Source organism: Anomaloglossus baeobatrachus, chromosome 3 (genome assembly GCF_048569485.1).
Source record: "Anomaloglossus baeobatrachus isolate aAnoBae1 chromosome 3, aAnoBae1.hap1, whole genome shotgun sequence".
NCBI classification, from domain to species: Eukaryota; Metazoa; Chordata; class Amphibia; order Anura; family Aromobatidae; genus Anomaloglossus; species Anomaloglossus baeobatrachus.
Genome location: NC_134355.1, coordinates 60,392,855 through 60,417,478, shown reverse-complemented (window position 1 = coordinate 60,417,478; position 24,624 = coordinate 60,392,855). Strand labels below are relative to the sequence as shown.

Below are 24,624 nucleotides of genomic sequence, written 5' to 3'. Positions count from 1 at the left end.
GGTCTTATTTTGAGGGAAAGCAGGGTAAAAAGGTCTGCGCCTGCCACAAGTTGGCCTTCACCCCGTATGAGTTGTTGTTCCCTAGGGAGCGGTGAGACAGCCACTGCCCAACACCTGTAGAAGCTGCTTATCTCCCCTTAGAACAAAGGATCGGACATGTTGAATTTCAGCACGCCCAATCGCTGAAGATGGCAGGTTCAGGCTACTAAATTAGCATTGGATAGTATTCCAAGCCGGCCGTACACATCACATATAACCGCTCGAGTTCCAGGCATAGTATATATGTATGTATATAATGTGCTCTTCATGCTGATATTTATACTATGATTGCGCATAATATATATATATATATATATATATATATATATATATATATATATATATATATATATACGCACCGGTATATACACACACATATCATCAGTACAAAGAGCTCATATAATATATATATATATATATGTATATATATATATATATATATAATATGAGCTCTTCTTACTGATGATATGTGTGTGTATATACCGGTGCGTATATATATATATATATATATATATATATATATATATATATATATACACACACACACACATAAACACACACGTATATATATACCGCTCTGCAGATATTGTTTTAATTGCTGTGTAATGAAGGCTGCAGAAGACATCTATCAATCACCATTATTGGGCTTCTGTACTTTTGAGCCCTGTCTACACCACAAAAGCTGCATTTCCCCCATTGCAGGGCGTATTTTGGGGTGCTGGCACACAGTGCACCTGTCCTGGCCCCTCCAGGCCTGCCTGTGGCACGTAGGCTGCAGTTTACAGTCGCCTGCTACATTTGGTCGCCTCTGACACTTCATGTACATGTTGCCTTGGTTTATTAGTACTATTTGCTTTCAGTCTCCTCCCAATTGCTGCTGCGTTTATCAGCATCCCTCAGTGCGCATGCGTCACTGCGACCACAGTGTGCATGTCCGAGTGACGCATTGCAGGTACCGAACTACCAATCAGCGTTGAGCTCCAACCAATCACACACGTCTTCTCAGTCTTTAGTATACATGCGCGCTGGAAAAACAGTCCCCGTCCCAGAGCGGACCGCTAATCCTACCACCGATAAAGGCGCCATAGTATAACACTCGGTACTTCCGATAGCGGATTATGTGATTTCTACCAACCATTAATACTTCTATCTCCCGTACGGGCGGTTAGAGTGCGGCTCGTGTGTGCGGAGAAGCCGCGCCATCACTTTCTTCATTAGGGGGCGGGATTAGCGCGTTGGCGGAGGAATCTTGGGCGGAGGGAGGTGTTTATGAAGAGCGGTTGGCGGCGGTTGGAAATTAGTCCGAGTCGAGCCTGCGAGGGGTGAGGTTGTGACTGCTGAGCTGCGCGCTAATTACATCCATTGGAAATGGTGAGTAACGCCCAGTGGCCGCCCTGCTGCTGCTCCGCTCTGCGCTGTCTTCAGGCTGTGCCTTCTTCTACAATGGGAGAAAATGTCTCTCTGTGCGCCTTTTTTTGGTTAATGGTGCTGCGCATTACACATCTCTGCGGAGCGGGTCTTCAGTGATGGCTGTGACAACCCTGGGGGCTTCTGTCATGTCCCCGCTGTGCTGTTACATTGTTTCTAGTCTGTTTTCATTTTGTAGACTCTGGTAGTCTACAGCTGCTGCAGAACCTCTTTTATGTTGGGGGAGGGGGGTTCTATTAGTACTATTTGCTCTGCTGCAGATGTTTAGCAGGTAGACCTGTCAATCAAAATGCTTGGCTGCTGCAGAGCTTCTTGCATATAGGTACATACTGCAGAACATCTTGTGCCTTTTTTTTTTTTTTTTTTTTTTTTTTTTTTTTTTAAATCTGATTTCGTTTCAGGGCTGTGGCTGCTGCAGAACCTCTTGCAGCTTAACCTGGTTTGGCTTGGGGGCTGTGGCTGCTGCAGAACCTCTTTCAGCTTAATCTGGTTTGGCTTGGGGGGGCTGTGGCTGCTGCAGAACCTCTTGCAGCTTAATCTGGTTTGGCTTGGGGGGGCTGTGGCTGCTGCAGAACCTCTTGCAGCTTAATCTGGTTTGGCTTGGGGGGGCTGTGGCTGCTGCAGAACCTCTTGCAGCTTAATCTGGTTTGGCTTGGGGGCTGTGGCTGCTGCAGAACCTCTTTCAGCTTAATCTGGTTTGGCTTGGGGGGGCTGTGGCTGCTGCAGAACCTCTTGCAGCTTAATCTGGTTTGGCTTGGGGGGGCTGTGGCTGCTGCAGAACCTCTTGCAGCTTAATCTGGTTTGGCTTGGGGGGGCTGTGGCTGCTGCAGAACCTCTTGCAGCTTAATCTGGTTTGGCTTGGGGGGCTGTGGCTGCTGCAGAACCTCTTGCAGCTTAATCTGGTTTGGCTTGGGGGCTGTGGCTGCTGCAGAACCTCTTGCTTTCCAGCTGTCAGATGAGGCTGGTTTGCAGATCTTGAGTATGGTGGGGGGTTTCTTACATAAGACTGTCCAGCCCCCTGGCACTGATGCATTGTCTTTGCAGGGCTGGCATGTTGTACATGGAGCAGATTGTAGAGTTCATTCATTGCTCCTGATCAGCTTGCCCAGGTCTGCCGCCTGCAGCTCTCCTCCCACGCCCTGCGCTCGCTGACTGACAGGCGCTTTGTAGCCTGAAGAGGCTGTGGAGTGGCGTTACATAATCTGCACATAACCCATGTGAAACTGGGTCGTGCACTCATGGGCAGGGGTACGTGCTCTGTAGCGCCCCCCTCTGTCAGCCTTTTTTCCCCAGTTACTGCTCCCATCCATTAATTGCTTTATTTGGCGTGTACTATGGCCTGCATGTAAATGGACCCCCTCCCCAATAAGACTGCTCAGAGTTCAGTGAGGAGGTGTTGCGTCTCCCCCATATAGGGAGTTGTCAGAGATTTGTCGCCCCCTGGCAGGAGTAGTCGTCGCCTCCCCAGAGCAGGGTGGGTCCAGCCGCATTGTGCTGCAGTTCCTGGAAGGAAGGGCTCCAGTCCAGCCCTCTATGACTTGTACATATCCCCCCAGGGAGATTCTTATTTTTTTTTTTTTCCCCCCATTTTTGGTGCTGACCCGCCCTGCAATGGCATTTTTCTTTGTTGCCGCCAATCCTCAGTGCGGTATACAGTGACAGTTAATGAGTCTTGTTTACACGGTTCACTCTCGTCTGTGGCTTTTCCCGTCCTCACTCCTATAGGGCGTATCACGGATATGAGCAGAATGTGGAGACGCCCGGTGTTCCCTTGTGACGTAACGCGGGCTCCCGGTGGATGGTACCAGGCCTCCCGTTATGGGGAGCGTATTTCTCTGCCATCTCTCCAGTTATACTTTGAGCCCCAGTTTGCAATTTCCTGCACACTCTTTATCCAGACTGATTAGTCATGAATTGTCTTGTTCCCCCGGTTGAGATCTAATGAGCTCAGATGCCATGAAGCCGGGTCATGACCGGCTAGGATGTGCCAACTTCACCTGGTCACACCGGTGACATGTAGTAATACATACTTGGGTATGATCGGTGCGTTTGCTGAAATATTGTCAGGTTATTGGCTTGTGTCCATTTTCTGAATGAGGCCAATAGTATGAGTGCTGGAACTGCTGCTCTGATCTATACAGATGTATACATGGCTGTCACCATGGCAACAAGAGTGAGATTTGCAGCGGTTTATAGAATGCCTGATACATTGTGATTCTACTTGTATCTGTGGCTCTTCTGTAATTTGCCTCTTTGTATCCAGTAACTCCAGACTGGAGTCTATAAAGGAAAGGACTCCTGTTCTGGCAAGGATCGTACTGTTATGCATGAATGATCTACTTGGAAAACTTAAATTTTAGGAAGAAACTTGAGAAAGGAGTAGACTGCCTCTACTGTCAGACTAATGAAGCACTTCAGATACTTCCCCCATCTGGCTATAAAAGCATGTATGGAAAATGGGTGCAGGAACAATACAGGTCACAAAGTAATCCAAAGTGCAACTCATTTGGACCAGGCTTGGAAACTACTGAGTTCGACTGCCCTCACAATCTGGACTGTCCTGTGAGGCCCAGGATATGATGCAACCTTTATATTGAGAATGAAGCATCTTGACCTAAAATGTGACAATTCCTTCTTCCCCTTTAGCCCTGAGATCAGGTTTACACCTGTCAGCAATGAAAATTCATATTGCCTTTCATAGTTGGGCACATTAGATGGCAGAATGTGGGTTGCTGTTTATAGCAGCCTGTAATGTGCTGATGGCTGACATGGACGCTGCTGAGCCAGCTTATAAATAGAGCATTTCTCATCAACATATGCTGATGAATTGCACAGATCTTCCTTCTTTTATAGGTGTCTGTATATTAAAACTGCTGGATTAGTCAGGAAGGGTTAATCTAGGAACACCCATCCCCCAGACTTCATCCCTCCATTCATTGTTTATTCATCAGTAATTCAAGTTTTGTTAAATTGGCCTTCTCCTCCGGGGTAATGAGGCTGACACCGGGCACTTGGTGTTGTCTGCAGGATCTTCAGGCACTGATGTATCACTGTGCTCTGATCATGCATTCAGTATTATACATTACCATTATGGCTGTGGGGTTTTGTCATCTTGAGAAGTTTTTGACTTAGTAATGGAATAGAAATTATTACTTTAATCTTTTGCAATAACGTTTGACTATAGCACTGTGCCAGAAGTTACTACACCCATCTGTATAGGCCTTTGAGTAACACGTGGCATGTGTGCAGCGAAGGATCCACCCTCATTAGGACTTTTTACACAAAGGCCTTTGCCATTACTTATCTGGCAAGTGTCCAGAAAACATCTCAACAAAATGTAAGCTAAGATGATGGAAGCCACAGCCATGTACAAGCTTATTTTCTAGCCACAACTGGCTTTCTGGTGGATCTTTGGCATTAAGAGAACCTGACTCCAGATTATTTATTATAGCGCCATCAATTCCATGGCGCTTTACATGTGAAAGGGGTATACATAATAGGGACAAGTACAATAATCATAAACAATACAAGGCACAGGAGGAGAGGACCCTGCCCACGAGGGCTCAGTCTACAAGGGATGGGTGAGGATACAGTAGGTTAGGGATAAACACCAGGCCTGTCTCTGCTTACTTTATTAACACTGCTCTGCTAAACTTTTTTTTTTTTTGGGGGGGTGTTTCTTCAAGGGAACGGCTCAAATTGCAGTGTCTAGGCTTCTCTGCTTTACCCTCTGAGCAACACCCCCTACTTTGAAATAAAAAGGTTCATCTATCAGAATCAATATGGTGGTATAGGCAAAAACTAAATTTAAATAATTTTTGAGCCGTGGAGGAAAAAGTAGCAGTTAAACTGACCTTAGACCTGGTGATTAGTCCTCTTCAATGGACTGACCCTGTAGCCTTAAAGAAAAAGCCAAACTAGCAGTGAGGCCCCTTGCTAATACTGTCAGTCTGTCAAGGAACACAGTAAATTACTGTTGCTATGCAGTTTTCTGCATAGTAACAGAACATTAATTCACTATTGGGGTTCTCTTTTTCTTGGTGAAATATTGGGAACCTGTCAGCAGATTTGGTGACTATAAGTTGTGGCCGCCACCAGTGGGCTCTTATATACAGAAAGTTAGAATGTTGTGTGTATATAAGAGCCCAGGCCGCTGTATAGAATGTAAAAACTACTTTATAATACTCATGTAAACGGTCAGTACGTTGCAGATGGGCGTCTCCGTTCTCCGGGTGCAGCGCCTTCTTTCGACTATATTTGTCCTCATTCTGAAGCCTGGGTGCATGACGTGTCCTATGTCATGCACACAGGTGGGCATTTAGGTCCCGCGCAGGCGCACTTTGATCTGCCATGAGCAGGGCAGATCAAAGTGTTGTAGTGCACATGAGCGTGACCTAGATGCCTGCCTGTGTGCTTGACTTGGGACATGTCATGCACCCAGGCTTCAGAAGGACAAAGATGTCCGAAAGATGATGCACCACACCCGGAGAACAGACAATCTGCACTGTACCGACCGTTCAGGTGAGTATTATAAAGTCGCTTTTACGTTGTACACAGCGGGCTCAGCTCTTGTATACCGCATGTTGGAATGCTGTATATAAGAGCCCAGTGGTGGTTGCTGCAGCTTAGTTGCCAAATCTGGTGACAGGTTCCCGTTAAGTGCTTCTATGAAGTTTTGGCTACATACATGACATCTGCCTTTAGGCAGAGTTCTTAAAGGGAACCAGGCTGTCACCAGGATTTCCTTTAAGCTGTGGATAGCACCAGTAAGCTTATATACAGCATTCTAGAATGCTGTATGTGTCGAGGCTGCTGTGTAATACGTAATAACACTTTAGTCAGCTAGGGGGTTGGTCAGGCCCAATGGGTGTTGCTTGGCTCGGGTCCAGCACCTCCTATCCTTCCCTGCTGTGTGGAGGACTTGCCCCTTGTCGGCCACACATAGCCTGCCATTCTGCTCCTGCGCATGCACACTTGCTGAGGGCAGAGCAAAGTACTATAATGCGCAAGAGTGAGGAAGATCAAAGACTTATATGCACAACAGTACTTTACACTCCCTCAGCAGATCAAAATGCACAGGAGCACAATGGAGACATGTTTGATGACTTGGGACACGTCATCCACGTGGGGCTGGAAGGAGGACTGCACAGTATAGAGGTGCCTGACCCAAGACCAGTGACTCCCACTGGACTTCACCACCCCCTAGGTAAGTATAATAAAGGGCTGTTTTTTTCATTGTACAGAGCAGAGTTCCCCCAACTCCAGTCCTAAAGGGCCACCAACAGTGCATGTTTTCAGGATTTCCTTAGCATTGCATGGGTGTTGGAATGTTCACCTTTGCAGGTGATTAAATTATCACCTGTGCAATACTAAGGAAACCCTGAAAACATGCACTGTTGGTGGCCCTTGAGGACTGGAGTGGGGGACCCCTGGTACACAAACTACTGGCTGCAGCTTACAATGGAAAACCTGGTGAGAGGTTCCCTTTTTAAAGTGCCACCATAATGAATGAGTGTAAGGAATGTGCATACTTCATAATATATCCCCAGCATAAGGTGACCGGGTTTGCAGCAGGACAGCTAATGCTGTGGATGTAGGTGCTGACTTTGCCTCTGGCATTGTGACTTGCGGCTCCTTTGCAGTGTAGGCAGCACGGCCTAGATGTGAACTGTTAATAGACTGGCAGCAGGTGATGTGTAAGAAGGCCCTCTGCAGTCAGTCTTGATACTTAAGGCTTCAAACTGCCGATGTTTCATTAATGAACTAATGTAGTAGTTTACAGATTTCACAACTGACCTGGATTCATTTTTAATTGCTGTCATCTTAGTTGCTAGTCTTTGGCACCACATTCTGGCAAATTAAGTTATTCCTTTCCCCATTTCTTGCGGTTTTTGTAACTTTAGGACCAATTTGCCAAAAATACTGGTATACACACTACACTGGGGACTTTGTGCCAAATCTTGTAACTTTTTTTTTTTTTTAAAGGAACCTGTTGGTCAAAAAAAGTGTTCATAACCTACAAGCAGGAGCATGTGAGCTAGTAACCCCTTCCTACCCTGTGGCGTAATATGAAAGTAATAAAATGTCTTATTACTTACTTATTCCCTATGTAAATGAGCAGGGGCTCTAGCCCCATGGGCGTCGCATCACCCCGTAGGCTTTTTTTTTTTTTTTCTTGGTATCGTGCCCCTGTTGCATGATACCATGGATTTAAATGAGCGACCTCACGTCTTCTCCTTCAGAATCCTGTGCGTGCGCACTTGCCGTTCCCGCAGCCTTGTCATCCTGGTGTTTATTTGCCAGCTTCTGATGCGTACTGCGCATGACAGGAGTCTTCTGAGCATGCGCAGTGCGAGTCTGCAGCCAACAAGCAACCAGGATGAGAAGGCGGCAAGAATGGTAAGTGCGCACGCGCGGGATTCTGAAGGAGCAGACATGACGTTGCTCATGTAAATCCATGGTATCACGCCCACAGGGGCAAGATACCATGAAAAACATTCAAACACCTATGGGGTTAGACATGCACATTTACATAGGGAATATGTAAGTAATGTTACTTTAATATTACACCACAGGGATGGGTAGGAAGGGGTTACTAGCTCACACAGGCTTCTGCTTGTAGGTTATAATGCTTTTTTGACCTGACAGGTTCCCTTTAAAGTATCAATTGGTGAGATGGGTGGAAACACCTGAAATCCCTTAACTCCGCCCACAAAGCAGAAAAAGGTGAGTCCTATAAAACCTCAAAGATGGCAGAAATGGAGTAATTGGGTGCAAAACTAGATACAGGCATAAAGACTGTGATAAATCCGGGCAAAGTATTTGTAACTGGAGACTTTAAATTGTCTAATACTTAGTGTCATGTGGCAGCTAGGCAAGTATAATTGAATGGTAAGGATAGCTGGCACATGCTGTTGCCAGAGACCTTGTCTTCTCCATAAGGCTGTAATCTTCAGCTTCTTGTTGCAGTAATATAGTGTAGGGAATTCTGACTCTAACATTACTGTAAAGTCTTCCTACATATTTTGGATGGGACTTGGACCTGGTAGATCACCACAATTAACTTTATATTGTCATGAAGGGGCTAGTGAAGATGATTGGGGTTGTAGTAGCTGGTGCTTCTAAAAGTCCAGATGGTAGCCTGAATAAGAAGTCTTTACAAAAAAAACACGAGCACGCTGTCTAGTGCCGGTTCTCAGGCAGTGGAGCATGACGCATGGGTTTGGTATTCGGATGTTATCTGCCACCCTTTCAAGGCCTGTACAGGATATGTTGGGTGTTACTTGTCCTGTGCCAGGTGTCATCTCATTGATGGTTTGTAGTAATGCCCGAGGGTAACGTGTTCTCATCTTCTCACTTCTTGCCAGTTTGATGGCAGCTTGACATGTTGTGGCATAGTTGATTGTAATCTCTACAGCTGGTGGAGCTTGTCTTGGTACTGGTATTTTCAGGTGTGCTAGGAACATTTTCCTTTATGATGTTAACTGTCAATTTTTCATGAATTGTACACATGGAACTAAGCAACTATTATATCTTATCAGAGAAATCTGCTTATTTCTCTGCCATAAATCTGTATTCAGTGTAGAATGTCTCAGTAATGGGAATGTGTCACTAGCAGCTCTCATCTATGTGGAGGCGGGGCAGAGCTCTAGCTCCTCCCATCATGGGGAAATGGCAGTTGGTGCTGATGAGATTCTATCTCAGTTGGGAAGACTTCACTGAGTACAGTTCACATCAATTTAGTATTCTGATACATTTATTAGTTCTGGCAGACAAGGAAACTTTCTGATTTATTTTCACTTGTACTATTTACTCACAAAATAAACTGTTAGTTTTGCAATATTTTGATAACATTTAAAACATAACCAGATGGCGCTGCAGCCAATGACTGTCTACATGGGCAAAGCTTGTCAAGCTGATGTCATGGCAAACCCTTGAATCATTTACAGAAACTGACATGTGGCATTTGTGCAGTCTTAAAAAAAAAAAAAAAAAAAAAAAAATGCACCTCAGGATACTTAAAGGGAACTTGTTACCAGTTTGCTGCCCTATAAGGCTATGTTTTTGATTTTGTTGCAGATTTTGCGTGTGTTTTGTGGGGGTTTTTTTTACTGAATAGGCAAAATCCGCACGAAAATCCACAACAATAATTAACATGCTGCAGATTTTTCCGCACTAAAATCCGCACCATTTCCACTGCGGAAAAATCAGCAGCGTGGGCACAGCATTTCCCAAATGCCATAGAAATGGCTGGGGAGTAGCTGTGCTGCAGATTTCTGGAAAATCTGCGGCTTTTCCGCAAGAAATCCGCGCATTTTCCGCAGCGTGGGCACATAGCCTAAGGCTGCTTTCACACATCCGGTTTTTCCTGTGCTGCACAATCCGGCGCCTTGCAGAAAAACCGCAACCAGTTTTTGCCGCCGGTTGCGTTTTTTGCATAGACTTACATTAGTGCCGTATTGTGCCACATGGGCTTGCGTTCCGTCCGGTTTTTGACGCATGCAGCAGTTTTAGCTGATGCGGCGGCCAGATAAAACTTTGCCTGGCACGTTTTTTTTTGTCCAGCAAAAAAAACGCATCGTGCCGCATCCAGCCGATGCGGTGCGATTTGCAATGCATGCCTATGGATGCGGCATCCTGCAGCAAACGCTGCATCTGGCTGCCGCATGCAGTTTTTCCACTGCGCATGCTCAGCCTGCCGCAAGCGGCAAAAACTGGACTGGGCCGCATGTAAACACTTATGCAAAGGATGCGTTTTTGTCGCCACATCCGTTGCATAGGTTTTAGAGCCCGATTGGCTGGCTCTGCTAAAATCGGATGTGTGAAAGCAGCCTAAGCTGCCATCGTGCTCTTGTATACAGCATGGTAGAATGCTGTATATAAGAGCCCAGACCACTGTGTAGAACATAAAAAAAAACCAAACAAACCCACTTTATAATACTCAAACCAGTGGATGTGGATCAAATTGGCATCTTCGTCCTCTGATGCGGCATCTCTTTTGGCCAGCTTTGTCCTCCATCTTCTAAAGCCGCGGTGCATGACTCGTCCGTCATACACACTTGCCGGCATCCAGGTCCCGAGCAGGTGCACTTTAATCTGCACTGAGCAGGGCAGATCAAAGTATTGTAGTGCGCATGCACAGGACCGATTGTATGACATAGACGCATCATGCACACAGGCTTCAGGAGGACAAAGATGGCCGAAAGGACTAAGACGCCCTTTTGAGCCACATCCACTGCAGCGACCGGTTTAGGTATTATAAAGTTTGTTCTTTAAGGCAGCATGGGCTCTTATATACAGCATTCTAACATGCTGTATATAAGAGCTCACTGGTGGTGGCTGCAGCTTATAGGGCAAAAAACTGGTGACATTTTCCCTTTTAAATGGCAATTGTGCACTTAAAAGGTGAACACAACTGCTAAATGCCTATTTGGGAGTCTATGTAGTAATGTATATCTTTGTACCGTGTTAGCCAGTGGAGATAAAAAAAATTGTTTAAAAGAACTGAGTCCTCAGTGGTTCTCAACCACTGAGGACTCTCAGTTCTTTTAAACAATTTTTTTTATGTAGTAATGAGAAGTGATATCCAGGTGGCACTCAAAATTGCAGGTGCTCAGTGAAGGGATGGCACACCCAAATATATGAACATAAGACCATTACTCCCGGAGTGCTGGTCTGGTGTTCATATATTTGGGAGTCCAGTAATGGTAGACATGTCTCAGGTGGGGCATGCTATGAAATCCTGGCTTCAGTCGGTGTCGGCATGCTGGCCTTTAAATGGCTTACACTTGATGTAGCTTGGAAATCCACATGGTTCAGTCTGGACAAATTCTCCCTGAACTGTAACATTGAGGGGAGGGGGGTGGGGGTCAATTGGATTAGTCGTTGATGTTCCTTTCCATTAGTTTGTAGCAGGAAAAATAGCAGTGACAACTTTTCACAAAGTTTGCGACTTAAGCTGTTTTCTAACCTGTGTAGATGGCTGAAGCCTCTAATAACTGAACAGACCTGTCAATCACCTCTGGCTGGGCCTGAGTAATCGGACAGTCACCCTCAGCTACATCTTGGCATCCAGAGTATAGTTCTCTGAAACCCTCTGGTGTCAGTGTATATAATCGCTGCAATCTTGTGGCCTGAACTGGGCAGCATGAAAAGCGCTACTCCAGTTGGTTTAATTTTCCCTCCAGTGCTTGAGCGGTGCTGTGCCCTCTTCAGATTTCCCTGACATTCCTGCTGCCTCCCTGGTTCTAATCTGCCTTCCTATGATCGCAACGCCTGACTAACTAGAAATCAGAGGGGACAGTCACAGGCGCTCTATGACCATCTCAACTGTGATCTGGCTCTCATAGACTTGCATTGAGTTTAGATCTCCTAGTTAACTTGATGGCAAGTATAAGACTAAATGCAGAAACTTTATTACAGGCACCAAATGGTGCCACTAATGTAAAGAAAAACAAATGCTGAAGTGGTGCTTTAAATGACATTCCCTTTTAAAGGGGTTGTCCACTACTAGAACGCTTTTCTGATTCCACATTATTCCCCAGGTAAAATAATTCTATACTCTCCTCCTGTAAGGGAGCTTTCACACATCCGGCTTTTCGCCGGTTCCGGTGCACACCAGTACAGTGTATACAGTAGTGGCAGCGCTGTAACTTCCGGGTCACATGACAGCATGTGACCAGAGCTTGTCGCGCTGCCACTGTACTGGTGTGCACCGGAACCGGCAAAAAGCTGGATATGTGAGCGCCCCAACAATGCCCTTCCAGCTGTGCTGTGGCTAGCGGTGCTGGGCTCACATGACACTGACATCACGCCAACCCTGTGTCCAATCAGTGCCAGCTTCTGTCTTCCACCTGCAGACCAAACTAGTTAATCACCAGGAAGCGAGCGCTTTGGCTGTGCACAGTTCCTCTAGAATGCTTGTTTGACCTGAAGGGAGACTAGAGCCAGTGCTGATCAGATGCAGGGCTTGAGACCCCAGCACCACTAGCCACAACACAGCTGGAAGGGTGCAACTATGGGAGTGGAGTAGAGGTGGTTTTTTTTTTTTTTTTTTTTTATCTGGGGTAAACTTATAACTGGAACATGTCCTAGTAAAGAACAACTTTTAAAGGGAATTTTGTTAGTACATCTGAGAGCAGCATGATGTGATGACAGACCCTGATACCAGTGATGTATCACTTACTGGGCTGCTTGCTGTAATTTTGATCACTTTTCTGCTGCAGATATTTGAATGTAGTGCTCTAACCCTGCCCACACCACTGACTGGCAGCTTTCTGCCCATACGTGGTGCACACAAAGCTGCAAATCGGTCTTGAGGGCTGAGTTCTACAGAGCTCATGACTTTTTGACTACATGGCAGCATGCAAAGTAGTCCTCTAATGATTTATTGCTGATTAAACAGTGATTCTTATTTTTATATATTTTTACCACACAATGCAGCCCAGTAAGTGACACATTGGAATCAGAGCCTCTGTCTACATTATGCTGTTTGCAGATGAAGTGGCAAAAACCTGACAGATTCCCTTTAACATGATTGCAAATCATGCTAGGAATGGATTATAGTCCATGACTGAAGAATGTGACTAGCACATGGTCAGTCCCAAAGATACAAAATCTTAGAAGTGTGCCTCTATAAAAGCTTGTACATTTTTGTTGTCCAACCTTAATCATAGGGGTGTAAAACAAGTCTGCTCAATCCCATTGTCACCCTCTTAATGTGACCTGTGGAAATCCTGATCACAGCTTTTTGTGGCAGCCGGCTCCTGTGAGGTCCACATTGGTGACAAACCTCATGACAGCACTTTGTGTACAGACCTGATGAGAACAGGCAACGGCTGTAAATCTGGGGCAGAGGCCTGGATGTCTGGTGGAAAATGCAGATGGCACCTGGTGGCCTGTCTTATTGCAGTGACATCTTGGTTAGGTGCTGTTCCCAATGACAAGCCCAGTATTGCAGCCTGCCCATTGGCTTCATGAAACGGGAGCATCCAAGGTTAGAGCCATTGATGTGATGTCTCGGTTCACTTTGGATTACTTGGAGATTGTTGTGACCATTGTCTTGTTTCTGGGCTTTCCATGCCAATCCCTCATCTGCTGTTATTTGCTTGTTCACTTCCATGATCCACTGGTGACAATTGCTGCTCATAATAAAGGATTATTTTCTTAAAATGAAACTGGTTAATGCAGTGTAAAGAGTTACCTGACTTATTTGTAGGATGCATGAATATATATAAATATATATTTTTAGTTTTGCGTAAGTTTATCTCATTCAGTGATATGCCAGTCCAGTGGGTGGGCCTACTGTGACGGCTCAGTCTGCATGAACGGTCACAGGGAAATCGCTGCATGGGACTGCCCACTGGACTAATGGTTTTGTTTTGTTTTTTTTGTGGTAGTACCACGATTTGATATCCATGTTTGTGTTCACAAGACCTATTCTGTACCTACATGCAGATGGATCAGTCACTCTAGGACCAACCACTAAACCTGTGCAAATTGGGGTCTCAGTTCATTCTGCCTGCAGATCAGATATTGATGTCCTTTTCAACATGGCAGGTTGCCTTAGTTCGGTTGGACACAGATCTTCTGTATGATGCTGTGAAATGTGTGGGTTTTTAATCTTATCTTGAAGGGAACACAGATGCCATGACTCTACAGATCTGTGTATTCCCATATGTCAGTCTATGCAGCCTTGCCATGGCAATCTTGCTGGTTCAGGTGCATCTAGACTACATGGCTATTGGACGAATTGTCCTCTCCTAAATTCACCCCCCCCCCCCACTTCCCCGCTCAAATCTGCCCCATCAGCATTCAGACTCTTTATACCATAGTTTTGCTGCTTCCTCTTACTCTTGGTGATCACAACTTTTCTCTCAACATAGTGTTCTCTGAGATTTGATATTCAGTTTGTAATCTTAATGTGTTCTTTAATTTCAGGCTGACCAACTGACAGAAGAGCAGATCGCTGGTAAGTTTGTCAAATGCTAAATTGCACTTAATTAACAGTATATACTGTTACTGACTCTTCCTGTTAGAGTTCATACTACAAGGTGCACCATTAATTCCACAGCACTTTACAAGCATCAGAAACACTGTCCCCATTGGGACCCACAATCTAAGGTCCCAATCGGTATGAGTTTTATCTGGTTTCCTTCCAAACTCCTTGGAGATGTTGTCCTTTGTAGGATTTGAACCCAGGACTCCAGTGCTGCAAAGCAACAGTGCTAACCACTGAGCCACTGCTGCCCTGAATAACAGAATACCACCCCATGCAAGGCAGTTGCCTGATGCGTAGGTTTTTGCAGAAAGCCTAGGACCAAGGCTGTGCTCACATCAGTAGTATTTTGCTGGATCTGGCACATGCGTTCCATCTCCATTTCCTATGGAATTTCGGCAAGATGCAGTCCCGTGTGATGCACATGACCGCACCTTGCTGCCATTCCATGGTAAATGAATGGAGCTGAAACTCATTTGTGCCAGATCCTGCTTTCCGGCAAAATACCGCTGATGTGAGCGACACCTAAGGCTAGGTTCACATTTCAGTATTAAATCCGTCTGCGACAGATCCGTCCTTCAGATGGCAACTGACGCAACGGATGGTTTTTTTCACATTATTCCGGTCACAGGAATCCTGTGAAAAAACTGATCCGTCTCATCCGCTTTGACGGATCCGTCGTGATCTTTTTTTTTTTTTGTTTTGGGACAGCCCAGTGGGTGTGCCAAACATGCTGGGCATGCTCAGTAGAGCATGACTGAATCCAGCGCTGGATTCCGTCGTAAGACAGATTACGACGGAATCCAGCACTATAGACATCATTACAAGCTTGATGGATTGCAACGGATTCCTGGATTGTGACGATTCCTGCGCGGTGCATTAATTTTGACGACCTAAAAAAAATTACATTCTGCGTTGCTTCCGCCCAGCGGTCTGTCCAAAGACGACTGATGTGCTACGCAGCGGATGCAACGCAAGGTCATCAGTCGCAATCCGCCACTCATACAAGTCTATGGAAAACAGAATCCGCCAAATTGATTCAGTTTACCAGAGCCGTGGATTGTGACTGATACAAACTGACGGAAATGTGAACCTAGCCTAAGCCTTAACACTTGGCTGTAAACGTGTCATCCTTGTTCCTGTAAACCTGTTCTGTGAGCTTCAGTCTTTAAAGCGTGTCTAGTTGTGACAGGTGTGTACATGACTACAGCGGGTGTAGAAGTTGTCATTCCAGAAGGTTTATGTGATCATTTTTCTATTTCTAGAATTCAAAGAAGCTTTCTCACTATTTGACAAGGATGGTGATGGCACCATTACAACAAAGGAGTTGGGCACAGTGATGAGGTCGCTCGGGCAGAACCCCACAGAAGCAGAGCTGCAGGACATGATCAATGAAGTAGATGCCGATGGTACGTTCTTAATCTGCAGGTTTTTGTACACTGGTAACTGGCAATCTGTCTAATCCTTTATTTTGTTATTTCAACAGGTAATGGAACAATTGACTTCCCTGAATTCTTGACTATGATGGCTAGAAAAATGAAGGACACAGACAGTGAAGAGGAAATCAGAGAAGCATTCCGTGTGTTTGACAAGGTATCTAATTAGTCCTTCTATAATTAAAGGGGTTGTCCTACTTCAAGCCCTCAATGAGGATGAAGACTTCATTCTCCCTTTTCCAATCACACTTGTGGCCAAGCAGTCTGGTAGTAGTGAAATATAGCTTGTTGGTGGCTGGATTATTCATATAAACAATGATGGAAGTAGAGACCACTTACTAATTTCATCACAAAATTAAGCCTTGGTGATGGATGAGCAAACATGCTCACCACTGTTCAATCAACTAACAATGTTTTAAAAAAAAAAACTAAAGTCCCAATTGACTTCCATTACTCTGTAACTCACCCAGTACTATTAAGCATCCATGTTTTTATTGCCTACACCTGACCATTTCTAACAATGGTCAACTTTTACTTTAAACTGCTTATTGATCAAATGGTGTCTTGGCATCATAATGGGTTACCTGGGGGCATTCACTTCAAGTGGCGAGTGGAAGAAAAGCAATTCCGGCAGCTAAATAGGAAAGGATTCTTTACAGTTAGAGCAGTCAGACTGTGGAATGCCCTACCACAAGAGGTGGTGTTGTTAGATACTATAACAGCTTTTTTAAAAAAAAAAAAGGTCTGGATGATTTCCTCAGTACACACATTGTTGGTTATAAGTGACTTGGTGACAATGTAGAATTGGTGGAGGAAGGGTGAACTAGATGGGCCTAGGTTTTTTTTTTGTTTTTTTTGTTTGGGTTTTTTATTTGGCTGATGTTTGTATGTAAACAGCCATTGTTGCACATCAGTCATGTTAACGTTAAAATTACTCCATAATCTAGTTGGTGCCAAAGCAATCTACATGGGACTCATGTAGGTGGTGTAAATACCAGTCTGCAGTGCTGTGTAGCATTATATTGCAGGACTCGTGTTTCATGTCTATACACTACCTTTACACTAAGGGGTACTTCTCACATAGCAAGATCGCTGCTTAGTCACGGTTTTTGTGACGCACCAGTGACCTCATTAGCAATCTCGCTGTGTGTGACACTGAGCAGCGATCTGGCCCCTGCTGTGAGATCGCTGCTCATTACACACAACTCTGGTTCATTTTTTTTTGGACATTGCTTTCCCGCTGTGAAGCACACATCGCTGTGTGACAGCGAGAGCAACTATCTGAATGTGCAGGGAGCTGGCATCTGGAAGCCTGCGGTAAGCTGTAACCAAGGTAAATATCGGGTAACCAAGCTAAGACCTTTGCTTGGTTACCGGTTATTTACCTTGGTTGCTAGCGTCCGCCACTGTCAGTGCTGGCTCCCTGCACAAGTAGCCGGAGTACACATCTGGTAAATAAGCAAAGCGGTTTGCTTATTAACCTGATGTGTACTGTAGCTAGGAGTGCTGGGAGCCAGCGCTAAGTGGTGTGCGCTGGTAACCAAGGTAAATATCGGGTAACCAAGCGCTTGGTTACCCGATATTTACCTTAGTTACCAAGCGCAGCATTGCTTCCACGCGTCGCTGGGGGCTGGCCGCTGGTGAGATCTGCCTGATGGCTCACCAGCGACCATGTAGCGACGCACAAGCGATCCTGACCAGGTCGGAGCGCTGGAGCGTCGCTAAAGTGTGACTGTACGCTAATGCTGAATGGCTTCTTTGGTCTGACCAGTCACTGATAGCCCCAGCATGTGGCCTTCGTGCATCATGTAAAACATGCTAAGCTCCATGGAAAGCCAATAAATATTCCTATAGATTAAGATTCAGGGACAGTTCCTTGTGACATTGCCTTTTCCCTCTTGCATAGCGAGGGTCCTCTGACTTCCAATCTATGGTTGTGTTGCAGTCTTGCTTTCCACTGTAGTCACTGGTTGGCTCCTAGGAAACTCCCTGGCCTTGCAGTGCAGATTTGCATAGTGTTTGTTCTGCTGGCCTGGATTGACACATCACACAGCATTTACTTTCCATACAGCAAAATCACAATGTAGACAGGTGCTTCCAACAGTAAAACGAAGAATAAGTCTACTCTCAAATCAAGGTGTGGTTGCAAATCCACTCAACCAGACTGGTGGTTTATATGGCCTGGGCTATTGCTCTTTAATGTAAATTTTCATTGTAGCCTGCCACTGTAAACAATAGTGGTTTCTTCTGGCACAGGCTGTGCTGTAACTTTCTGCATAAACAGGTTAACCTGCAATCATCATGTTTATATAGTGGGAGGAGAGACATCACACATCGTGATCTGGTCCCTGACTAGTATAGCTACATGCGGTTGTGACCTCAGCACTGATCATCTGTGTCCTTACCTCCACAGGATGGAAACGGCTACATTAGCGCTGCTGAACTCCGTCACGTGATGACAAATCTGGGTGAGAAGTTAACGGACGAAGAGGTCGACGAAATGATCAGGGAAGCAGATATCGATGGGGACGGTCAAGTAAATTATGAAGGTGGGTTCCAGCCTAATATACCTGGGCTGATTCTCTTCTGCAGACACAGAAGTGGGGTGGGTTTTTTTCTTCTAAATAAACTAGCCTTTAAGGCTTTCTCTGGCATAACAATAGCTACCTGTTTGCTCCCTATTAACCCTAGAACGCACAACCATAGAAATCTACCATAGAAAACAAGTAACCTTGCAGGCCGCCTGCAAGGCCCCGGGTATGCGTTCTAGGGTTAACAGCTTTTATTGAATGGAGTGGTCACATAGTAAATATTTCTGGCAGAAATATTTACTATGCGCCAGTTTCACCTGAGGCCTGTACAGCTGCTCACTTGTGGGGTCTGAAAACGGGCAATCCTAAATCTGCTATTGTACTATGCCCAGCAACAACTGCCATGGTGGTCTGTTCATGATGTACAAAGGGGGGTATTATAGTAGCCTTAAACTTTTTTTTTATTTTTTTTTTTTTTTTGTCCCCCTCTTTTTTTTTTTTTTTTTCAAAGTGATACTATTCAATGTGATGACATTTCACCTCCTATACATTTAATGCATGAAAGTAATTCTAATCCTTCCAAAAAAAAAAAAACTATCCTATTGTTACCAACTTCACAGCTTCAATTACCATCTCGTTTGTTGTAAACTTCCATCCTTTCAGTGACATGAGTCAAAAATAACAAAGAGCCTGTAGCAGCAGGTCACTGGCGCTGGCTGTGATATAGGACTTGTGAGCAGGATCCTTATCCTGCAAAGGGCTCTTGCAATTTGTGCAGCAGATCTAGCTTTTGTCTAAGGGGTGCTTCACACACAGCGAGCTCGCTGCCGAGATCGCTGCTGAGTCACGCTTTTTGTGACGCAGCAGTGACCTCATTAGCGATCTCGCTGTGTGTGACACTGAGCAGCGATCTGGCCCCTGCTGCGAGATCGCTGCTCGTTACACACAGCCCTGGTTCGTTTTCTTCAAAGCCGCTCTCCTGCTGTGACACACAGATCGCTGTGTGTGACAGCAAGAGAGCGACAAATGAAGCGAGCAGGGAGCAGGAGCCGGCGTCTGACAGCTGAGGTAAGCTGTATCCAAGATAAACATCGGGTAACCAAGATGGTTACCCGATATTTACCTTAGTTACCAGCATCTGCAGCTCTCACGCTGCCTGTGCTGCCGGCTCCGGCTCTCTGCACATGTAGCTGCTGTACACATCGGGTTAATTAACCCGATGTGTACAGCAGCTAGGAGAGCAAGGAGCCAGCGCTAAGCAGTGTGCGCGGCTCCCTGCTCTCTGCACATGTAGCTGCATTACACATCGGGTTAATTAACCCGATGTGTACTGTAGCTATGGTAGGAGAGCAAGGAGCCAGCGCTCAGTGTGCGCGGCTCCCTGCTCCCTGCACACACAGCTGTGCGCTGGTAACTAATGTAAACATCGGGTAACCATACCCGATGTTTACCTTAGTTACCAGTCTCCGCAGCTCCGTGCAAGCGCAGCGTCGCTTGCACGTCGCTGGGGGCTGGTCACTGGTCGCTGGTGAGATCTGCCTGTTTGACAGCTCACCAGCGACCATGTAGCGATGCAGCAGCGATCCTGACCAGGTCAGATCGCTGGTCGGATCGCTGCTGCATCGCTAAGTGTGAAGGTACCCTAACATGGTCACAATTTCAATGACAACCTTGGCAGTTTGTTTCCATAGCAACAGGATTTAATCTGTCTAAAAACAATCAAACTATTCATTACTGATTATAAAATAAGGCATTAAAGGGAACATGTCAGGTGTTTTATGCACCCAGGACTAGCAGTTCTGGATGCATATTGCTAATCCCTGCCTAACCGTCCCTGTATCTGGTAGATAAAGCTCTTTTCTAAGGGGTGCTTCACACACAGCGAGCTCGCTGCCGAGATCGCTGCTGAGTCACGCTTTTTGTGACGCAGCAGTGACCTCATTAGCGATCTCGCTGTGTGTGACAATGAGCAGCGATCTGGCCCCTGCTGCGAGATCGCTGCTCGTTACACACAGCCCTGGTTCGTTTTCTTCAAAGCCGCTCTCCCGCTGTGACACACAGATCGCTGTGTGTGACAGCGAGAGAGCGACAAATGAAGCGAGCAGGAGCCGGCATCTGACAGCTGAGGTAAGCTGTATCCAAGATAAACATCGGGTAACCAAGGTGGTTACCCGATATTTACCTTAGTTACGAGCCTCTGCAGCTCTCACGCTGCCTGTGCTGCCGGCTCCGGCTCTCTGCACATGTAGCTGCTGTACACATCGGGTTAATTAACCCGATGTGTACAGCAGCTAGGAGAGCAAGGAGCCAGCGCTCAGTGTGCGCGGCTCCCTGCTCCCTGCACACACAGCTGTGCGCTGGTAACTAATGTAAACATCGGGTAACCATACCCGATGTTTACCTTAGTTACCAGTCTCCGCAGCTTCCAGACGGCAGCTCCGTGCAAGCGCAGCGTCGCTTGCACGTCGCTGCTGGCTGGGGGCTGTTCACTGGTCGCTGGTGAGATCTGCCTGTTTGACAGCTCACCAGCGACCATGTAGCGATGCAGCAGCGATCCTGACCAGGTCAGATCGCTGGTCGGATCGCTGCTGCATCGCTAAGTGTGAAGGTACCCTAAAAGGCTTCTAAAGATTCTTTAATATGCTAATGAGTGCAGGGACTAGTCCCAAGGGGCTTTACTTCCCCTGACTAGTTCACTCTCAGCACCTGGGTGTACTAACATGCTATTCAATGCAGCGCTGAAGCTGAATGCCCCGCCCTTCGAGTCATGTGCACTAGACCTGTCTGAAGCCAGGACGCATACACCCGGCTTCATTGTGCGCATGACTGGAAGTGCCCGGGATTCACTGCAGACACAGGTATGCACATCACTGCTGGTGACACTGCATTGAATAGCATGTTGGCACGCCCCTGTGGTTGTACTAAATTGCTAAGAGGGTGGACTAGTCAGGGGAAATGACACCTACAACTAGTCCCTGCAATTATTAGCATATGACAAAATATCTTTAGAATTACTTTTTTCTAAAGATCTCTATCTATTCTAGTGTATACAGGGACAGTTGGGCAGGGATTAGTAATATACACCAGAACTGCTCATGGTTCTCACTGCATATTGGACCTGACAGGTTCCCTTTAAGAGTAAGGCTGTGCCAACGCATATATCCACAGGTTTCCTGCAGCTGCTCCCTGGAATCTGCAGCTATCCATTGTTGCAGTATTTCAGCAAAATATCTGCGGTAACCCTGCAGACATTCATGCGACTTACCTACCTGTGCAAGTCCCGGCTTCTATCTCCATGGTGGAGAGGCAGTATTTCTGCAGGAATAGTTACGTGCAACTGCAGGACATCCGCAGTATATTCCACAGCCGCACATACCGCAGCATGGACACCGCACACCCAATGTCCCATAGGATAACATAGGGAGTGTCTGTACTTGCTAAAACCTGCAGATGTATCTAGAAAATAAAGAAATCCGCAGGTTTTCTGCAGCAAAATCCACGAGTACAGAGTCCCATGGGCACATAGCCTTAATCTTCTGTAGACTAATGTCCCCCAGTTTACTTAGTGGTATAACTGCTGTATGGTTCTGCTACCTGATATCCTAGAGTTGGCAATGCATGGTCCATTGTGACAAACAGTGCCCTCCCATAGACTGCTCTGAAGTAGCTTGTCATGATCTGGCATGAAGCCCTTTAAGGGTTTGGCTTATTTTTGCATGAATATTGGTTTACTTGTTTATTTTACTCATGGTCGCACTTTCTCCTGTTCTTTCTCTTGCAGAGTTTGTACAAATGATGACAGCAAAGTGAAGATTGTACAGAATGTGTTAAATTTCTTGTACAAAGATGTTTATTTGCCTTTCTTTGTTTGTAACTTATCTGTAAAATGTTTTCCCCCTTACTGTCAGAAAATGCATGTATAGTAATTTAGAATTCCATTCATGTTTCCCATATTCCTGTCACTGTCTTCTTTTCTTAAAACTTTTTATTCTTTTGGTTTCCATGAAAAGAGTTGATCAAGTAACAAATGCTGCATGTGGCTTACTCTGGATTTTATCAAAGCCCTTTGTGCACATGGAAGACCTTGATGAATTTAGTCACACGGGAACATCCAGGCTCTTCAGTTTTAAAAATTAAAAAAAAAAACTTTTGTTCTTTCCTTCCCCTCTCAAGTTGGATTTCTTCAAGTAACTTGTCTGCTTGTTGGAATGTGGAGTAAACAACTCTAAACTACAGATAGTTAACAATATTGAACTTATGTTGCACTAATGCAAACCTGGTATATCCAGATAATGTCTTGTTTTCTCCTTCCACCCTTCCTGCCTTTCCTACTGTATTGTTTGCTCCAGACCTGGAACATTTTCACCATGCTTACTACTACAATTTTTTTTTCTTTATTTTTCTTTGAATTACACTGATGTGAGGGGTCTGCATAGCATTACCCAGCAGTGAGTTAGAAGCTCCTTCACCAGATAAAGGTTTACTTTGGTTTAGCCACTTTTCAGAAGAACCTGCTTATGGCACAATTTGCCTCAAATCCATTCCAAGTTGTATATTTGTTTTCCAATAAAAACAAAAAAGTCAATCTTTGTGGCTGTCTTGTCTGTCTAATTGTGTTTTGAGTGTAATATTTGGTAAGGGAAATCCTAATCAGTGATTCACTTAACTGTTGCTGGAAAATTTGCAAATTTAAGCCCGAACTTCTGGTGTTGGATGGCCACATGTAGAGTGCATCTGGTTGCTTCTGTTTTCCTCAATACAGTAAGCAAAATCACCTAAAATGAGCATGTTTTAGGAACTACAAGGAATATCTTGTGAACTATGGTGGGGTTGCAACACTACTGTACAATGTAGTGTCTACATACAGACCAAAGCAAAATTGATACCAACAGATCAGTGCAATATGGGCTGCCGTGGGTCCTGTGACACCAGACAACGCAGCTCCAAGAACTCATTGTAAAGATTATTTCACCTAATCCGTTTTACACTTATCAATTGTCAGTTTAACACTGCATAATCACAAGCATCTAGTGCAGGGGTCCTCAGCTCCAGTCCTTAAGGGCCACCAACAGTGCAGGTTTTAAGGATTTCCTTAGCATTGCATGGGTGTTGGAATCATCACCTGTGCAATATTACCCCTCTGGTGGGAACTATCTTTAATGAGTTTGGGAATAATGTGCCTATCTAATTTTTGCAGTTTCAGTGATCTAAAAGTGATCAGAGACCTTCATAGGGATCCAATAAGACTACACATTATCAGGTGCAAAACAAACACTTTTACTTTACATAAACGTAATAACTCTTGAAATACACACACTTCAAAACTCCCACCAAATAGCCCCCAGTTCTAACACAACAGTTATTAAAAAGAGAATTTGGCAAAACCATTTCAAGGCACCTAAAATAATATTACACACAATTATTCAGAGTTAGATCCTGAAGTTTCCTCAAACACCTTTGCAGAGCCAAGAGCAACCTTATAAAGTGTGGTGTGCTCAGGAACAATGAGCCTGAGAAGCCAGCACAGGTACATCTGCCCTCCTGAAGCGCTGCAGACCAACTGTGGTATCAGGTTTCACACAGCAGCTAGAGCCAGGAGACCACCTGGAGAGGGGATTTCCTGAAAGTCTAGTGAGGGAGAAATGAAAGTAAGAGAAGCACCGGTCAGGCACATTAATCCAAGGGGGGGGGGGACCCCTGATAGTGTTTAAAGGGAACCTCTTAAAGCTTTTTCACCTATAAGCTGCAGCCACCACCAGTGAGCGTGTGTTCTAGAGCTTATTACTCACCTGTGGGGCAGTAGTACACAATAGGTGTCTGTAGTCAGTCCAGCACCTCTTAATCACCAGCCTCTGCTCCATTTGGATGATACATCCTAAATCTAGTCTGCCATTGTGCTCCTGTGCACTTTGATTTGTCCTGCTGAGGGCAGAATAATGCGAATGTACATGGAAAGGTCAGACCACTCACCCATGCATGCACACTACAATACTTTGATCTGCCCTCAACAGGGTAGAGAAGTGCACAATGGAGGCATCTGTATGTGTCCTCACAGAACAGGGAAGGACAGTGATGGAAGGAAAACAGGTGCCAGACAAAGACCAGTGATGCTCATCAAACCCGTTTGCCCCGGGTAAGGCGTTTCCGTTTGCCCCGGGTAAGGCGTTTCCGTTTGCCCCGGGTAAGGCGTTTC

General features: G+C 45.4%; 1 protein-coding gene across 1 annotated transcript; it reads left to right on the top strand.

Annotated features, from left to right (window-relative positions):
• The first annotated feature begins 1,311 nt into the window (after positions 1 to 1,311).
• CALM2 (calmodulin 2) lies at positions 1,312 to 23,016 on the top strand. The gene is made up of 6 exons (XM_075339207.1): positions 1,312 to 1,410; positions 14,407 to 14,437; positions 15,730 to 15,873; positions 15,951 to 16,057; positions 18,314 to 18,449; positions 22,213 to 23,016. The coding sequence occupies exons 1-6, from the start codon at positions 1,408 to 1,410 to the stop codon at positions 22,239 to 22,241; spliced, it is 450 nt and encodes a 149-aa protein (XP_075195322.1). The 5' UTR covers positions 1,312 to 1,407; the 3' UTR covers positions 22,242 to 23,016.
• The last annotated feature ends 1,608 nt before the right edge of the window (positions 23,017 to 24,624 follow it).

Coding starts and splice junctions, on each gene's coding strand:
- CALM2 (XM_075339207.1), top strand. Junction 16,058..18,313: donor CATTCCGTGTGTTTGACAAG/GTATCTAATTAG, acceptor TTACCTCCACAG/GATGGAAACGGCTACATTAG. Junction 18,450..22,212: donor CGGTCAAGTAAATTATGAAG/GTGGGTTCCAGC, acceptor TTTCTCTTGCAG/AGTTTGTACAAATGATGACA.